A 17,510-nucleotide genomic window follows, 5' to 3' on the forward strand; every position below is an offset into this window, starting at 1 on the left:
GTGTTAATCTGAAAATGTCCTATGCTATACGCACACATCTTCCTGCAAGGGCGTCAAGTACATGAATAGCGCGGGCGGCAAGTCTGCATGAACGATACCAAGTTTGTTTCTCCATTGTTATCCTAGGAAGGTCGGTCGTGGATATGCGCACATACATACATATATGTGCTTCTACGTATGTATAGTCATGCGCATACATACATATTCACTGGCAGCACAGCAGCTTACATATCATGTTAAAAAAAGTGATAGGCTGGCGGGAACAGGGAGCCGTATCAGAGAGGAGAAAGCAAGATTGACAATGGTTGACCCTAACCCCAAATAGCATACATACACACATCGTCTTGAATCTGGAACTACTTCCCCATGACCAAGTCAGACACATACATAAGATCTCCGCCCTAGGCAATCCAATACCCCATGATACTAGTCGTACCAGATGATAGTAATAACCTGTTTACTGAACGCACCGCTGACAATCGCCAGCGACAAGTTCAATCTAGTTATCCATTCAAACAGTGTAGTGACATGGGAAGAGTTACATGGGCAAAAGATACAGGTCACTAATAAATGGTGCGGGTATTCATGGGCCCTCTCAAAGATATACATGGGGGGTGTTGTTGCCGTAATCTAGGGTTGAGAAGTACATACACATACACAACATGTTGTAGAGAAACAGGCTAGAAACCTACATTCACGTACATTCTGAGGCTTGTAATGTAAGATATGAGTAGCCTAGTGTAGGTATAAAAGTAAAATGAACAATCTCGGAGACTAGAACGGCCACCCCCTCTGTACATACAGTTATTCCTGTACAGCGCATAGGCCAGACCGCTCAATATGCTGCCGGCCTCACCGAACTTATGAACTGGCTTGCATGACTGGCGTAGGATATAGCCAAAAGCTTCGAGACCACTATGCTTCCTACCTCCTAATCGTTGGAGTTGCGCATGGCGTGCTTGAGGTAGAGGCTGGATGAGTGTACAAGTGCGAAAACCCCAAGTAGCAAAGCCCTCTTGATCCCGGTCACGGGATAGAAGAGGGTAAACGTGAGGCAGGTGCAGGGACTTAGATTTGAGTCACATGCCGCTCGCCTTGTATATGTGTACATGTAACTCAGTGTCTAGCCGTGCTGGCATGATTATGATCACGACAGCGTTAGCTTTCAACTGAGAGTCAAGGGAACTCGCATGGCTTTCTGGTTATAGTGTGGAACGGAACGGGGAGTAGCTGTCAAGGCTTTTGCGGTACATGTATGATCTGCCTACTCTACATGCTATGTATACTGTGGGGTGCATGCGCGACTACAGTTGTTACTAGTATCACAACGTCTATAAGCTGCACTTGGCACTTATGGGTGAAGTCATCGACATATGTGTCTCTGCCGAGTTCATGTTGTGATGCTTGCACATTTTGTGAAACCGTCCACCGACATGGAACAAGCCCGTGAAAAGCGAAGACGAAATTTAAGGTTTCACGAGGCAAGAAAAAAACCACACGCCTAGTCCGACGTCTAGCCTATATTCCGATGTTGTCTCTGACCAAGTTTCTCTCTATTCAGGGGTTGTGTAACATGTCTTTACTCGAGCACATTGCACAAACAAAGAAAAGCCCCTCGTGGGACAATTGACTGAAGAAACAAGGAAGCTAGGGTATTATAGAATCTTTTTTTTTGACTCAAGTTAGTTGGCTCAACCCAAGCATTACGGCAGCATATTAAGACCCGAAACTTCCTTTCTTTGCATGGTGTAGTACTTCCGAAGCTCCGGTCGAGGATATACAGGTTAAGGCTTGCATACGCAAGATTGTCCCATGTACAAGCAGCTATACCCGTTTTTTCTTGAATCATGTCCTCGCCTCGGGCATGAGCCGACCCCGCGCCGCTCCTTATGCACGCCGTATTCATACGAATAACATTTCTTGGTTTCTTGAGTCAAGGCCAAGTTGATTTTGTCCATACCCACAAAGCCATGCTCAGTCTTTGAACACCCAATATCCTTGTATCTGTTGTTCCTCCCTTCCCTCTCGACTCTTCCTGCCATTTGGGCCTCTAGGAAGCCTTTCCAGAGGCAAAATACTCCACAGTAACAGGCAATGTGATAAAATGTAGCAATGATGAGAAAACTTTGCTGCTCCCATTTGATAGCGAGGGAGGTCAAAAGTGAAGAGGTTGAAAAGAGAAATGGGAGGCATCATTGCTGATCTGTTACGCAAAGTGGACTCGGCCAAAGTTTGCAATAAAAAAGGGATCTGGAATTCTTTGTGACTCGTCGGGTGAGGAAGAAACAAAAAAGAGGAGGCACAAACAGATTGCGAGACTTTTTTTCTGTAGCTTCATACCTCACTAATGGATCGAGCCGTGTGTATTTGATTGGCATTATTTGGCTAGCAAGGACTAGGCCACATGTGCGAGGCTCAAAACTGTTGATCAGATGCCGTTTATGAGACTATGAGTTGAAGAGCCCACAGATTGGCCCATCGACGTTGTCAACTAACAAACCAGTCACAATCTAGTGGTCTCTCAGTCAAGCATTTATATACTCAAATACTTGGACACCGGAGCTCGGGCTCGGGCTTGGGGCTTAGTTGCAAAGCTAACAATTACGCCCGCCACTTTATATTGATCCTTTTGAGGGCGATCTCCTCGCGATGAAGTCAGAACAGCAAAGAGGGGTAAGAAGAAACTGTCCCTGTAGTCTCCGGAAAGGAACAAGTTCACATGTGGGCAGTGTGTATAAGATTTGCGACTGGCTTTGCTTGGCCCCCAGCTACTGGCCATCATTGGCCATGGGGGACTTGTTCAATAAATTCCCTGCATGTTCAACCCCATGTTATGGCCGCTCACCCAAGACAGACTCAAGTTAGGTCCGGAGACCTGCCATCCCATGATGATAGGGTGAGCTCGCTCCTGGCTTCAACTACAAGTACATAGCTTCACACATGTGTAGGCCTCTATTGCAACGGGCAGATCTTGATCCCACCCGGCCCCCCCAAAACCTTGAGGCATGTAAGAAAACATGTCGACACGCATCAAGAAAAAACCGGCTGTAGCAGTTTTGCAAGTGCGATACTGCCGCCCTGTAGTAACGCTTATGCATATGCAAACCTCATGCTTGCATATTATATGTATTTGGGTCCAATATACTTGGACTAGACCGCAGCTGGCCTACAGTTCTAGTGCTCTAGCGCTCCCAGTCGTGCATATCTCCATGGCAGGGTGTCTGCAGCTTGCTGAGAGTGGAAAAGGAAACACACTATAGCAGCTCATGGGTGGTGGGTGGAAGCTCTCGCAGTGGTGATGCACCGTGAAACGTGCGATGTGTAGACTGGATATTTTTATAAGTGAGAAGAAGCAGAGGCCGCTCCGTAGGCAGATTTATACCGGTCCAAGGTGGCTTTTCAGCTAATATGCATGTAGCGCATACTGGCGTCGGCAGAACCCATGAACATGGGCATCGCAGTGAGAGCGAGCGGTTTGACGTGGAAGACTATTAAAAAAATCAGCCCCATTTGTGGCGTGCGCCACACTCCCCAGCGTCATCCTCATGGATGCCCAAGTCACAAGTTACTCAACTGAGCTTGATAGCCTCATGCTCCCTACCATCTTCTGCCAACTAGAACCTTTCTCCAGATATCGGCTCACGCAACCCCTGATATTTACCTAATCCCAGAACGCGCAAGCTGCTTTTCAAACTGGCAGTCGCCACCGCACGCTCCCGATCTTCGCAATATTGAGTGTTGATCTCGAGCCCAGCGTCCCGCGGCCCTGTTCCTCGCTCGTATCTCTACAACGCCACACCAGCAAGTGGAAGGTGAGTGAGTATCTTTGGCTGGCAACAGCAAGTTTTACAGCCCTTCCAGAGCCCGATGCAAGGAGCCTACATGTGCCTCTGTCGTCTGCTCTTTGCCTTCTCCGCTCTGCCATCCGGTGCTGTCTGCATATATGTCTACTCCCAGTTGAGCCGCGCTATCTCCTGCACTGGTGTCTCTGATCTTTCTATCCCCTCATCCATTCTCTTCCAGTCCGTACCCCGTGCACACTCTCCATGATCAGAAACACCGACACTCAAACTACATCTTCCGGTGCCATGTCCCCCCTCCCTCCCTGTGCTTTGGCACATCCACGCCCCGGCTCAGCGGACACACCCATTTCTGTCGCCTCGATCCAACCCGTCCATGAAAGATCGTCATTTCTTGTGACTCGGCGTGGCACCCGCTTCAACAACAGTCCTCTTCCTCGCCCTCTCCCCCACTACGTCCCAAGTATACAAGTACCAGCACATGGCATGACCTATCACTTACCCTTGCCGAGCTCTCCTTTGGCTTTGCTGTACAAAGAGCGTACATACATTCATTGGAGGGAGAGTACTTGGACTGTACATCCACCCGTCCCCACGCCCCTCACCCCCTCCCCGGCCTGCCTGCCTGCCTCGTTGCCGATCGTCGCTGCTGTCCTATCCTGTCCTGTCATGTCACGTCATCCGCCAACAAGAGTTTGCGCGCGAGAAAAGATACATGACTAGTGATTAGATAGCTACTGCAGACGTCTGGTCCGTGTATTACTAACCAGCCAAGAAGCTCCCAGAAACAGCGGGCTTCCTAAACACGCGCCCTTGCCAGTGATAGCTTCGTCCGTCTCCTTCTCCTTCTCCTTTTTGCATCGAAGCTGGGACGCCTCGTCCTCGCTTCAAAGGCACCGCACGCAAGACCACCGCAAACGCATCACTCCGTCCGCCATCCGTGTGGGCTTGCATTGGTACATACATTCACACGTACATACAGGTACACACACGCACAAGGACACACATACTTCTTACACAGTCTCGTTAGTGTCTGTCTCGTCGACCAACCCCAGTCAATCAGCAGGCCGACCTTCGGAAAATTGAAGCACAACTTCAAGCTCCCAAAAAAAGAAAAGAAAAATGTCGATAAAGTGAGTACCGCGCCTACATATATACAATACACTACCCTCGCTATTCCTCTCCTCCCCATCCCATGTCATTCCATGCCACTATCTTCCGGCTTCCCAGTTTGCTGTTCCTAGTTCCTGTCGGTGCGCAAAACTTCTTTTTAACCTTGATCCGTCCGTCTCTTGTTGGCTTCCCTCGTGCCCTCGTCCCTGTCCCGCTCTTGTTCCATTCCTTTTCCTTGCTCACTAGCCTGAGTCTGTCTGACCTTGTTTGTGTCTGGTTCTTTGTTTTTGCTACTCTGCTCTGCCTTTGTCTCTCTGTTGCTCCTCTCTCTGCTCTGTCCGTGGCCTTTGATATAGGCGGGACCTGAAACGCTCTGCTCTGTTCTCTTTTTTTTTTTTCTTTTCCAACCTGCCCTAGAGCAAGGGTCAAGCAAGCGAATGTTTTAGCTTTCCACTCTACACTCACATCAAATACTCGAATTCAACTCATCCCATCCTCACTGCACTAGGTCGTTTATTTCCCTCTTGACACTGCATTACAATTGGTTTCAGTGTCGATCTACAGACAAAGCAAAGTGCAAGCTCAAATGTATCCCCATTCATCTGCTGCTTAGCCTTGTACCGCCCTAACCACCAGCTGCAACTCAACATCTGCCTTGGCACCTTGTAAAGAAAAATTCCTTTTTCTTTCGGCGCTATTCCCTATACTCGTCCTCCTATTGAGACATCCATTCCTTCCTTTGCTTTCACCTGGCTATACTTTAACACCAGGCTTCCCTCTACACTTGCCCGCTCAATTAAGCCTCGGCATCATATCACGGGCATTCTCTTTTCTCGCAATAGCACACATATCTTATCACCTCACTTCTCTCATCCTCTCACACACCCCCCATCATGACGGACCAATATCTCCAGGAGCAGCATGCATTCATGTCAAGGGCCCCCAGAGAACCATCATCTTCTCCTTCACAAAGCTCTGATATTAACCATAAACATAGTTGGGTTATGTTGTCACAAGACAAGGACATTATCCGCCTGCCACATGAACACATAAGACTCGTCACAGGCCACCGTATTAGTCTGGAACTCGGTGCTGCTAAGGCCTTTCAATCTGAATCCCAGCCGCCCTTTTCTATCAAGAGTGATGATGGGACTGCCTACATCACGACACAAAGAGTAAGTTATCTACCTACCTATCCTCTCCCATATTACCACCGTAAATTTTTTACCTGCATCATGTGTTAGCAGAGGCGAGTTTGGTTTTGAGCCTGTCTTCTCTGCACCATAAATGGGACCCAAGCACCCGGAGCGCAGCTAATAAAACACGGCAGTTGATTTATATCCCTGCACGGCCGACGGAAGCATTCCAGTCCTTTACGGCCCCTATTCTGAATCTTGAAGATTCGCACATTTCCTCGCCCTGGTTTGGCTCATGGTACTGGACAGCTTCAATGACACCAGTGTCGCAAGGGGGGATCCCACCAGAAATACCCCGGGTCGAGGTCAAGCTTACTTTTAAAGACGGCGGTCACAACGAGTTCATGGCGCGCTTTGTCGAGATAAAAGAGCGGCTGTATCACATCAGAGATATAGAGCAAGAGACCGGCCAGGCCATAGGAAGCATACCCGAGGAGCAGCTCCCAGCCTACAGTCCGCAAACATTAGGCGTCCCAAGAGGGGCTGGCAATACTGCACCCTACGGCCATTCCCGCTCCGGGAGCACAGCAAGCCAAAACCGAAGTCCAAACGAACCTCCACCAGGCTATGAAGAAGCCCAGGCCCAGCAGGTTAGCATGCGACTGGAAGACCACATTCGCCACAATGCAGAACGAGAGTGAGCGACATAGCAGTAGCTGAGGATAAACTAGCGTAAATATACCATGCAAGTAGAGAATGGAGGTTTAGGGCTTGATAGCATCGCAGTTGAGCAATATTGCTAATAGAATATGTCATGGAATTCCGAGCTACTAACATGTATTGTGTCAAATATTAGTTGTATATATGTACACAACTACTTGTTTCTGTAGTAAGTTATGTATGTAATACTCTGCACATGGAGAGCTAGACAGACTAGGAGCTACTCTACGCATGCAACTTCTTTTTTTTGCGTCAGAGCTTCTCAAATAATTATTCACGGACATCTTGTGTCAACGCGTCTAACCAAAACAAGCAAGCTTCCCAATGGCAGCCTTTTTTTTTCTTGGTTGCAGGTCGTCGCATCAAGTTAATACAACGTGTGTCACAATGGGCCAGTCTAGCTTCCAGAAGGCGCCACAGAAGCTCCGTCAAGGAAGAAGAAAAAAATACATGGCTTTGGCGCGTCTGTTGTCACACGGTCCAAGGCCACAAAGTCTAAAGTCCGCTGACAAGCGCAGTTTCTGAAAGTCACGTGACGATATTAATGGGGATAAAATAGGGATGGGGCTAGCGGAGCAAAGGAAAAAAAAGTGCTGGCAGTTGGTAATGCTAGCCAATCAGAGACGAGGAAGTAAGCAGAGCGTCTGGAGGAGCAGCTGGCAGCTGGCAGCTGGCCTGACCTGTAACCACGGCGGGCGAGAACCCCACTGTTTTTTCTGCCTCCTTCCCTAATTTTGCGGTCTCTTTTTTTGAAACCTCAGGCCGATAGCTCCCGAGATTTTTCCAGGCCAACCACAACTTGCCTGTTTGCCCATTGCAGACTCCTTCGAAATTAGGACGGTCAAAGGCAAGAAGAAGCACGAAAAAAAAGCGCCCCTCCCTCAAGTGCAATCATCACCACATTTACCTGTAAGCCTCCACCCTTTCCCGCGATCGGCCTTGTCTTGTGCCTTATTTCTTTCAGTGTGCTAATTTTCGTGCCTTCCCGGGATTTCAGCCTTTTTTTCTCTTCTTTTCTTTCTCTTACAATTTCACAATGAGCGTCTGGGACATGATCACCGACCTCGTCGAGGCTGCGAAGCCTTGGTCTGAGGCCCACGCCGAGGCTTCGGAGGAGAACGTAAGCTATTCCCTCCCCTCCCGCTGCAAACCCTTGCTTTCACATGGAGCTCGTCCGGTGCCATTGGACAGTGAGCTGGGCGCATTCTCGGGTTCAATTGGTCTTTTCGTGGCCCTTCGTCCGGTCCCCTTCGATGTTCTGCCAGATGCGAGGCGCACGATCTTTGCACGTCTTTGCTTGGTTGAATTTTAGCCAATCACTATCACAAGCAAAGCCATCCTCAGACGTATAGCCTGCTAATCTACATCCCACCTTAGGACGAGCCCGCTGTTGAGGCCCCCGCCGATGAGGACGAGGAGGAAGAAGAGGAGGAGGATGAGGATGAGGACGAAGAGGAGGAGGAGGTCTCTGACCCCATGCCTGCTATCGTCGAGGGTACGTACTGCTATTTCCTCGCCTGTTCAATACTCCGACGACAAATCCGACGATCCGACGACATGTGCCACGAGACTATCTACGACTCGACTAAAGCGCCAATTGGGTGGCCGACCCAAACAAATCATCTTTCATCATACAATAAACCTGGAATCTACATCTCCCAGCCTCAACAACGAAACTGCCTATACGCATCACGGATCTGACATCAGAGTCTACGCTGTTTCTTTTCCAACCCCCAATACCTTAGCACCGCCAAATCTACCCGGACTCCGCCATATCCGTGTCACTCGATTCCCAATTGGCGTTTAGCATTTAGTCATACCGCACAACTATCGTCCGATATTGCTGCCAAGCCCCTTGCTACCAGCTCCAGGCGATCTTGGGCTCATAACTATGACAAAAGATAATATGCTAACTTTCTGCTCTTCTTGGCTATAGCCTGCCAGAACTCCGCCGCCTGCCACGAGCCCAAGCACCACTACGACGAGTGTGTTGCTCGCGTCACTGGCCAGATTGAGGCCGATGGTGCCGCCAAGGAGGACTGCGTTGAGGAGTGTTAGTACCAACCCGATATTCATGTTGCCCTTTATTCCCTAGCAGAATGACCATTGAAACCGTGCTAGCTCGGTGTTAGCGCGTAATGCGCGCACAACTGGCACTTTCATAGGCGATGTTGCGTGATAGCATTTTGCCTGAGTGTTTTGTTTTTCGCAGCAGCTTCGTGGTCTTCTCTTCATTCTGCCCCAGCTGCAGACCATCAACCACTATTCCGCCCTGATACTAACACACATCTCAGTCTTCCACCTCGCTCACTGCGCCAACGAGTGCATGGCCCCTAAGCTGTGGGCCAAGCTGAAATAAATTTCCTCTCTGGTTATTCACGCCCCAAGAGAGGACGCTCCATGTCGCCATGGTGCAATTCTCTCTTCAAACGTCGACACAAGGTGCAGTGGGAGTTTTCCCCCCCGTGGCCATTTCGATCTACAACAATGCTCGGCAGCTTGACCAGTATGATCGCGACTCTGACCTGCCTCAAGCAACTTGCTAGTCGGTGTTTCGCGAGAAGCGGCGGCCAATGCGACCGAGAGCCCTTTTTTTTGCTGGCTCTCGTTCTTCCTCCCACATCCCTTGTGTCATTGACGTTGATGTAATGTATTCATATATCTTGGTAGAGAGGCTAGAGAGATGTTTTCTTTTGTTGCTTTTCTCATGACTCACATCTGTTTTTTTTATTGCTTTTTTCTTCCTGTTCTCTTCTGAAACCCCGACGCTTTCCTTGTTTGAGTAGGTGTATAAAGCAACGAAAAAGAAATCACTTTACACAACCTCATCAAAATGATGTGATAAAAAAGGGCGTGAAACCTTTAGGTGGTATGTTAGGTATATATGGCTTGATTGTCTTTATTGACCTGTCTACACGCGAGGAACCATGTTGGAAAGACTGGATGAGATGCTTGATTCCGGTGTCAACGTGGCCAGGCTGTTTTGTTCGATTTAGGTTGACTTCTACCAACATAACTAACTCACATATAAGATATGGTATACCTCACTCGATGTGACTTGACACACCAACTCGTTGGTGATGGGAGTCCTTGCTATAATATTTACTCGCGAGGGTGTCTCTGTGATCATTCATGCAGTGACATCTCCCAGATCCCGCACACCACAGTCTGAGATTCCCTCGCAAGTAGGCAAGTTAGTGCAGACAAGCCGGATCAGCCGCAGGCATTGATTGATTGATTGATTCTTTATTTACCTGTATTGTATCGGCCACAGGCACCCTTGTGAAGAATACTTGGCTTGATTTGATTGTCTTTATTTTACCTGTCTACTCGCGAGGTATTCTCGACATACGACAAAAGAATACTTGGCTTGACTTTATTTTATGTAACTACGCTACCTTGAGAAGAATGCCGCATTCGTGAATTGTGCCAGCAGTTTTTCTGTGAGATGAGGATATGTATCTACACCTAGCAAGTCTAGGGTTTTACCAACTCAACCAAAAAGCATCAAAAAGAAGTAGACATACAACACCGGGGATTCCCACGTGGTCACCCACCGTAGTACTAGTCCGGCGCTCTGTAGGTTAACTAAGGGAGAGCGGACGGGATCCCGTGCTTTCTACAGGCTATGGTCGTATGTGTCAAGCAAACCCAGTAAATCCGGTTATAAACTCGGCCCTATAGTTGTTCAATTGAGCAGCACGAGCTTCTTCAACGAGCTCCCTTTCCGTGTCTCCAGTTAGAACGGCCTCATTATGATTGAGCTAGGTCACATTCTAGCGGGCAGAGCCGGAAATGGCCACTTCGACAAGCACCGTGACCGATGGGAACACAATTGTTCAAGTGGATTCAAACCCTGTAACCAGCCGAAAGAGCAAGACCACTCACTGGTAGACATCTAGGGCATTTACAAGGCTACAGAACCAAAGGATTTTGGTTAAGTTTCTGAAGAGAACAAAGGCAAGAAGTCACGTTACCAGCGTAGTACACTGCAGTCTCAGTTTTCTTCAGGCAAGACGTCAGCCCGGGCGCCCCAACGCTACCCACCCTCCACTCGCTTCCAGCAACAATAGTTGAGTGTGGGCCTTTTCCGAAGGTAGATGAGGGAAACGAGAGGTAAAGTAGAGGAAGAAGAACGGATAGAGGGGCGGATTTGGAGAAGACGAGATCATCAGACTAGAAAGTGATATCGAAAAGAGTTTCCATAAATACGGTGAAGGGCACAGGTCTAGGCCGACTTTGAAAGCGACACAAACAAAGTTGAAGAAATAAACCCCACTCACCATGGCAAATACGATTTGTGGCAAGAAGAAAAGTTCATGACGACACAGACATTTGATAATAGCACTAGTCACATTATCAAACATGAGCAGGCTACTTTGTAAGTCACAGAGATAAGCACACACAGCCAAGTTGCTGGAACGGCTTGTTCTGGTTTGTACAACGAGACCTTTAGATCCTTGCCTTAAAGTCAAGGCAAAAGTGGGACTAACATAGATGGGACTGGCAGAACAGTATGTATGCATGTACATATGTACATAGCTATTGCATATGGTAGTAACTATGCTGCAACATCTCCCCTTTCATTTCTGAGCTTTTACTCTCGTGCTTTTATCATCACAAAAGCTAGCCCACTGTTTAGTGAAGAGGAGCATCATCGGGGACAAATTCTGGTTGTCAAGGACGTGGTGAACTCGATGGAATAACCCTAATGCCCGAGATCCAGGGGTTGTGCAATACGAGAACAGGTAGACAATTAATCTCCACCAATCATAGGCTGTTCTATGACTGTTACTTCCTCGAGTATTATGGAGTGACAGGTTGAATATAACCCACGTGATGGAAGATGGAAGCTCCGACCTCAGATTTCATTTTGATCGGGAACCTGATACCGAGCGAATTTCTTGGTAGTCCCCTCCCCCCTCCCCCTTCATGACTGTCCGGGGCCAGCTTGAGAACCCGAACGTTTCCAGGCGCTACCGGCAACCCCGGCCGCACCCACCACAGCGGAATGTTTTCCAGCCGTTTTGGCTGGTCTGGATTGCGAGATGCGAGAGAGATGGGGGGGAAAGCGAGTCAGAAGGATAAGAGAAAGAAGGAGAAGAAGAAGGCGGGAGGGGCGATAAATGTTTTGAAGACATTTTCCACCCCCAAATGGCCGCTGGCACGTGCAAGAAAGCGCACTGAAGAATGGCAATGATAAACAGAAGATAGAGACGATGGCCGGGTAAGGCTCAGAAAGAAAAAATACACCCGCATAGCTACATAAAATACGAGAAATAAACAGATGCTCCCACGGCGGATTTTTTGCTTCATTTTTTTTTCTTGGCGGCGTATGCGGATCTGGGCTTGGGGGTTGAAGCTGTGGACTAAGCACTAACGAACTAAGTTATACGGCTGGTCAATTCTGCACAGGGTTGAAGAGGCTACAGAACAACTAACAGACAGACGGACAGATAGAAAGTGAGTGAGCGAGTGGGACATCTGGTATAGCGCCGCAATGTATAATGCCAAGACAAAAAGGCTGACTGTCCCTCCGGTAATAACACAGGCAGAGAAAGAAATCAGGAAAAAGAAAAAGCCAAGCACCAGCAAACTTGCCCTTGATCTGACCTCACGGCCTGGGGGGGCGGGCTTGGGGCGCTGGCTTGGCCCTTGGCTCTGGGTCTTGGCCACTCTTGGCTTCTTGGCTCCAACGGCCCTCTAAGAAATTTCGTTTCATGTTGTGGGTGGTTCTGGTCCATTGTCTTTTTGGCACGCTGCTGGGTAGAGAGAGTAGAGTAGCGGCTGGGATGGAATGGATGCAGACGTCCAAGACTGCGAGAGAAAAGGGTAATGTAGAAGGCTTGGCAAGCGGTGGGTTGGCCAATGCAGTCTCACGACACGGGGGAAGGGGAGGAAGAGAGGGAGGAGGGGGGGGCTGTCGGGAGGAGAGAACAAGGGAGAGGGAGACAGGATAGTCGGAGAACTGCGAACATGGTGAGATAGTTACAACAGTAGCAGACAGTCCTTGGACGGAGAGATGCCAACGCCAAGATCCTGACCAAGACCTCTGCTGGAAGCCGCTGGGCTGGAGAAGGACGAGAAGAACAGAGCTAGATAGACGTGGAAGGGAACTGGCGGCCGGGGATGCCACTTAGACAAAGGGGAGGATTCTGAAGGGAGGCGGAGGGGCAGTCAGATTCTCGCCGGGGGGAGGGTTTGAGCCTTGGCTTGCTTTTTTTGCGCCTGGCTGTGCCCGCCGCTCCAGCTCCAAGCGTGCCAGACCCAAGTATTGTGTCTTTGTATCACCAAAAAAGAAGCAGAACAAGAGGACGGAGAAGAAAAATAAAGACATCTCGCCCCTTCTCTGGACCGTGTTCCCTGGGCCTTGGGCCTTTCCCGCCTCTGGAGTCTCTCTCTCTCGCTCTCACTCTCGTTCCCGCTCTCCTTGGCTGTTGCATCACGCGTCCAAGGCCAGCCCTTCTTCTTGGCTCAACGCCGAGCTTTGGCCTTGGCAAAATCTCATCCCAAAGCTGGACGTGCCAAGAAATCATTTTGCAGTGCTCTTGTATTAAGGTCGGCGGTCTTGTTTGTAGTTCTCTTGCTCTTTTTTTCTTCCTATTTTCCTTGGCTCTTTTTCTTTTTTTTTCTCTCTCTTCTTTTCTCGTTCATCATGATGTTTCTTTGTTTTGCTGCTTTGCTTCCCTTGGCCAACCTTTGACTCTATTTTATATCCACACATTCGCGCCCGACTTTTCCACTGCCCTCACAAACACTCCTCCTCACGCTCTCCTCTCTCTCTCTCTGTTTGCCCCTACATGCGTGTGCTTCTCACTCACTCACTCGCTCATCTCATTCGCTTCTGACGTCCCCTCCCCCCAAAGTAAAGACGTCACTTACTAGCCCGGCCCCCCGCAATCCGGCACTCATCTGCCTTGCCCCCATTCGCTCCTCTTGCCGGCACATGAATCGCCCCGGGCCTTCGACGAAATCCTTATAGTTTCTCGCACACACTCTCACCTGCGCTCATCTGCTGCCGCCCTCCTTCATCCCCGCTTCTATCCACATAGCCTAGCCACCTCACGCAGCCAATCCTGGCCACCACTGCGACTCTGCGTCTAATAAGGCACACTATCTCCTGCGGGAGGCCTTGTTGGATGTTCTTGCAAGCCTTGGCCAAGCCGACGACAACAACGCGCCAGCTCCCGCCGCCCACGGCAACGTTGTCCCCTCTTCATAGCACTTGACGCCCGTCAGCTACCACCACCACTCACCGAAACCACCATGGACGTCCTTCCAACAGCGACGTCTACGACGGCGTCAGAGGGCTCAAGCCCAACCTCATCAACGACAACCACAAAGTCTATCCCACCCATGATAACGCCATGGCGCCGACCAGACAGCATTGAGTGCCACTACACATTCAACGTCGACCACCTAACCCAAAGTGACATCGTCAGTGCCTGGATGGATCTGCACATTGATCCAGAGGCCACTACCTTCTCATGCTATCCTCCTGGAATGTTTGAAGGAGGCAACAGCGGAACCTTCAGTCCCGCCATATGTCCCATGAGCTGGACAACCGTGGGGTACATTGAGGCCGACGACGACGTAAATGGGGCCACCACACTGCAATGCTGTTCTAGGTAAGTCTGAGATATCCGCGCTTCCTCCCACACCTCATGCCATCCCTCTTGTGCCCAGCTAGGGCGCGGCGCGGAGCAACAAATCAGAAAGTTTAATCGCCCCCGCATGACTGACACCGTCTCCCTGTGCAGTGGATTTGCCCTGGACGCTGGCAAAAACTGCGTGCGGACGTATTCACGCGTCACCGCCACACCGGCCACTTATATCGAGGCGCTCTCGACGTACTCGTACATGACGGAAAGCGTGACAGTGCTCAGCCAGGCCACTGTAGCCCACCACCACGTGGTCGTCGAGTTTGAGGCGGGCGACAGGGAGGTGCTGGGCATCCTCAACAACGACTTCCTCAGCAGCCACCCGCCCGACCTGGGGCTCGAGGTCAAGCTGGGCATTACGTTTGGCGCGCTCTTCTTTGTGTGTCTCGTGTCGCTGGCCGTGTGCATGTTTGCCCGCTGGCGCAAGAAAAAGGACGACGAAGACTATGAGCGCGGCGGCCCGCGCGCCCGCAGCCTCGGCATCTACAACCAGACCATGGCCTGTCGCAGCAGCTACCACAGCGACGACAGCGGCAGCACCGTCGACTACTCGCAGCGTGTATCGGCCGGCGGCGGCTCGGGGTCTGGCTCGGTGCCGCTGCCACTGCTGCACTTTAGCATGACCAACGCGCCTCTGACGCGGACGGACACGGTCGACTCGTCCATGACCGATGCGCTGCAGCTCGAAAAGAAGCAAGCTGCGGCGCAGAACACCAAATTTGTGGGGGTCTGAGCGGTTGGTGAAAGGCGACGAGGGAAAGAGAGTTCAGAGAAGGGTCTTTTTGTCAGTTTTGGCATCTGTAGATGGGTGCTCGAGTTGTTTTGTTCTTTTTTCATGCGGGAGGCTGCTCTGATATGCTAGCCGGAGGCTGTGTTGCATTTTCTGGTAAAGGCGTTAATTTTTTGTCAGGCCGGGCGGTCTTTTGGGGTTCTGCATTTCTGCTGTTTTACGATACCACGACTCTCACATTATAAACCTGGCGCAACAAGCCAACATCCACAATCTTCCTTTTCCTGTCTCTTGTGCAATGCCGCGTGATTTCTTTGCATTCCGGCTCCGCGATATCAGCCCAGAACCTCCTTCGGTATCACAAAGCGCCCTGGGACTGCACTGCAAAGTCAATGTCAACCGGATTAAAAACATGTTCACTGGACGCACTAGACATGTCTGGCATTTTTACTAAGTAGATTGGCTTGAGATTGTATGATATGGAGGGAGTGACTGGAGTCCAAAGAGAAATGACAAGTCGTCATGAGATGATGTATAGTAACATGAAATAGGAAACGCTCAGAAAGATCATGGCAGCAGCGGACGCTGATTACAGCGCAATTGCTCCTCTCCGATTCTCGCGGATGTGAAGCAAGCCCTGGATGCCGCAGAAGATGAAGAAACCCTGGAAAGTGAACAAGAGGCCGTGTTAGCTGGTCGTTCCGAGAGTGTGAGCCAGCGTGAGGTGGCCGCGGATGGGCTCGAGGCGCGTGGCACGCAACGCGTGTCCTCCAAGGCTATCCGGTCCCCGGGGCGTGTGATGGACAACGTACAATGTAAACCCAAACCGCGGTGAATATGGTGCCGGCGATCTCGGGACCCATTTCCGGCGCGGGATCCTCGATGCCGCCGGTAAACTCCTCATGGCCAGACTTGAACAGGAAGCCGATGACGGTCAGAACAAGAATAGCAAAGACGGAGATGACGGTACTGCGCGAATAATAGAAAAAAGAGAAGCAGGAAACGGTTAGCAATCCATGTTCTCCCAGTTTGCGACGTCAAGGTTGAGCGTTTTTCTGGCGATCTTCACAGGCACACCAAAGTCGTAAAGACTCTGCGCCCACAGCAAAACACGCAGAGTAACCACTGACAATCCTGCACTCCCCCCAAAGAAGAAAAATAAACTCAAAAGCAAGAAGCTTCACATACCATTGCCATGCCGACCCGGCGCTCACAACAGGCTTCATTTTGGCGGAGGTTTGACGCGTCGCGGTTTCGATCTCGAATAGCCCAGCGCGACTATAAGTTTATGGCGAGTGAGAAGGGGGTCTGGCGGTGTGAAGGTGGTTGCAGCAAAGGCGATGAAGCGCGAACAAGAAGCTCAGCAAGTCGTGGACGAGAGCGAAGCATAAAGTCGTCCAGTAATTAATTAAATCGAGTCCAACGAGGCTGTGAGCTATAATGAGCTGTGACGTTTAGACTGCAGAGCCGTCAAAACGCGCTAAATTACAACCGTGATAAAGCTCACTGTGCCACATGGCGCCTCAAATCCAAGGCATAAAGAATGGCAAGCAAAGTGTGGCGCCAAGCTCCGGCGGGTCTAGGGTCAGGGTTATGGAAGACATCGGTACAAGGTCTGTACAAGGTTTCATAGGTCTTGTCTGGAGAAACTAGAAACAGCAGCTCGATTGATGTCTGGGCTGGGGACAATCCAGCGGAGATAAAGCGGGAAAATATGCTCCAAAAGACCCCTTCCCTTATCGACGACGACGTATGCTTTTTGAATAAAATTCTCAAAAGGCTCTTGACAGGCAGGCCTATCCTAGACTAGCATGCAGGTACTCTGTAGTTATGCTTTTCCTTTATATATGTGTCAGCGCATCCTGAGAACTAGTTAACTAGCACAAAGCCACGATAGTTACATAGTCTGGAATAGAATGAACCAGCAAAAAGACTTGAAATGACAAAACAAATGTCCATGACGACGCTGACAGGCGGGCGACAAGCCAAGCCAAGAAAAGTGGCGGCAGCAAGAGAGGAAATGGAGAATATAAAGCGCTTAGGACGCGGGAGGTGATGTGTAGCGGCACATACTTCGGTTCAAAGTGTGTTGTTTCCGGAGATGTGCTTGTAACAGAAATGACGTCCGTCCAGGGAGGGAGCGGTAATACTCGTACATACATACATACATACATACATACATAGACATAGTTAGAGATACAGATGAGGAAAGTTTGGAGGAGCAGCGTACGGAGCCTCACTGAGGTCGTATGAGAGGAAGACAGACAGGGATGATTGCCTCAGAACAAGAGGCAAGGTGGAAGCACAAAACAGCATAGCCATAGACCGCTCAACACAGCCATCAATTCAG

The 17,510-nt window shown here is 50.0% G+C and overlaps 4 protein-coding genes across 4 annotated transcripts; 3 read left to right on the plus strand and 1 right to left on the minus strand.

Moving 5' to 3' along the window:
* Nucleotides 1-5,806: 5,806 nt before the first annotated feature.
* Nucleotides 5,807-6,750, plus strand: BROUX77_000996 (uncharacterized protein; the record flags this gene model as incomplete). The annotated part of the gene is made up of 2 exons (XM_073753661.1): nt 5,807-6,088; nt 6,244-6,750. 2 exons carry the CDS (start codon nt 5,807-5,809, stop codon nt 6,748-6,750), a joined length of 789 nt encoding a protein of 262 aa, XP_073609231.1.
* Nucleotides 6,751-7,805: 1,055 nt separating this feature from the next.
* Nucleotides 7,806-9,128, plus strand: BROUX77_000997 (uncharacterized protein; the record flags this gene model as incomplete). Its single annotated transcript, XM_073753662.1, has 4 exons — nt 7,806-7,889; nt 8,147-8,264; nt 8,706-8,822; nt 9,064-9,128. The coding sequence occupies 4 exons, from the start codon at nt 7,806-7,808 to the stop codon at nt 9,126-9,128; spliced, it is 384 nt and encodes a 127-aa protein (XP_073609232.1).
* A 4,907-nt stretch (nt 9,129-14,035) lies between these two features.
* BROUX77_000998 (uncharacterized protein) lies at nt 14,036-15,163 on the plus strand (the record flags this gene model as incomplete). Its single annotated transcript, XM_073753663.1, has 2 exons — nt 14,036-14,397; nt 14,530-15,163. The coding sequence occupies 2 exons, from the start codon at nt 14,036-14,038 to the stop codon at nt 15,161-15,163; spliced, it is 996 nt and encodes a 331-aa protein (XP_073609233.1).
* A 586-nt stretch (nt 15,164-15,749) lies between these two features.
* On the minus strand, nt 15,750-16,386 carry BROUX77_000999 (uncharacterized protein; the record flags this gene model as incomplete). The annotated part of the gene is made up of 3 exons (XM_073753664.1): nt 15,750-15,824; nt 15,973-16,129; nt 16,349-16,386. The coding sequence occupies 3 exons, from the start codon at nt 16,384-16,386 to the stop codon at nt 15,750-15,752; spliced, it is 270 nt and encodes an 89-aa protein (XP_073609234.1).
* Between the last annotated feature and the right edge of the window lie 1,124 nt (nt 16,387-17,510).

The sequence above is a fragment of the Berkeleyomyces rouxiae genome (genome assembly GCF_048999995.1).
Source record: "Berkeleyomyces rouxiae strain 22BRR77 chromosome Unknown BrBRR77_ptg000001l, whole genome shotgun sequence".
NCBI lineage: Eukaryota > Fungi > Ascomycota > Sordariomycetes > Microascales > Ceratocystidaceae > Berkeleyomyces > Berkeleyomyces rouxiae.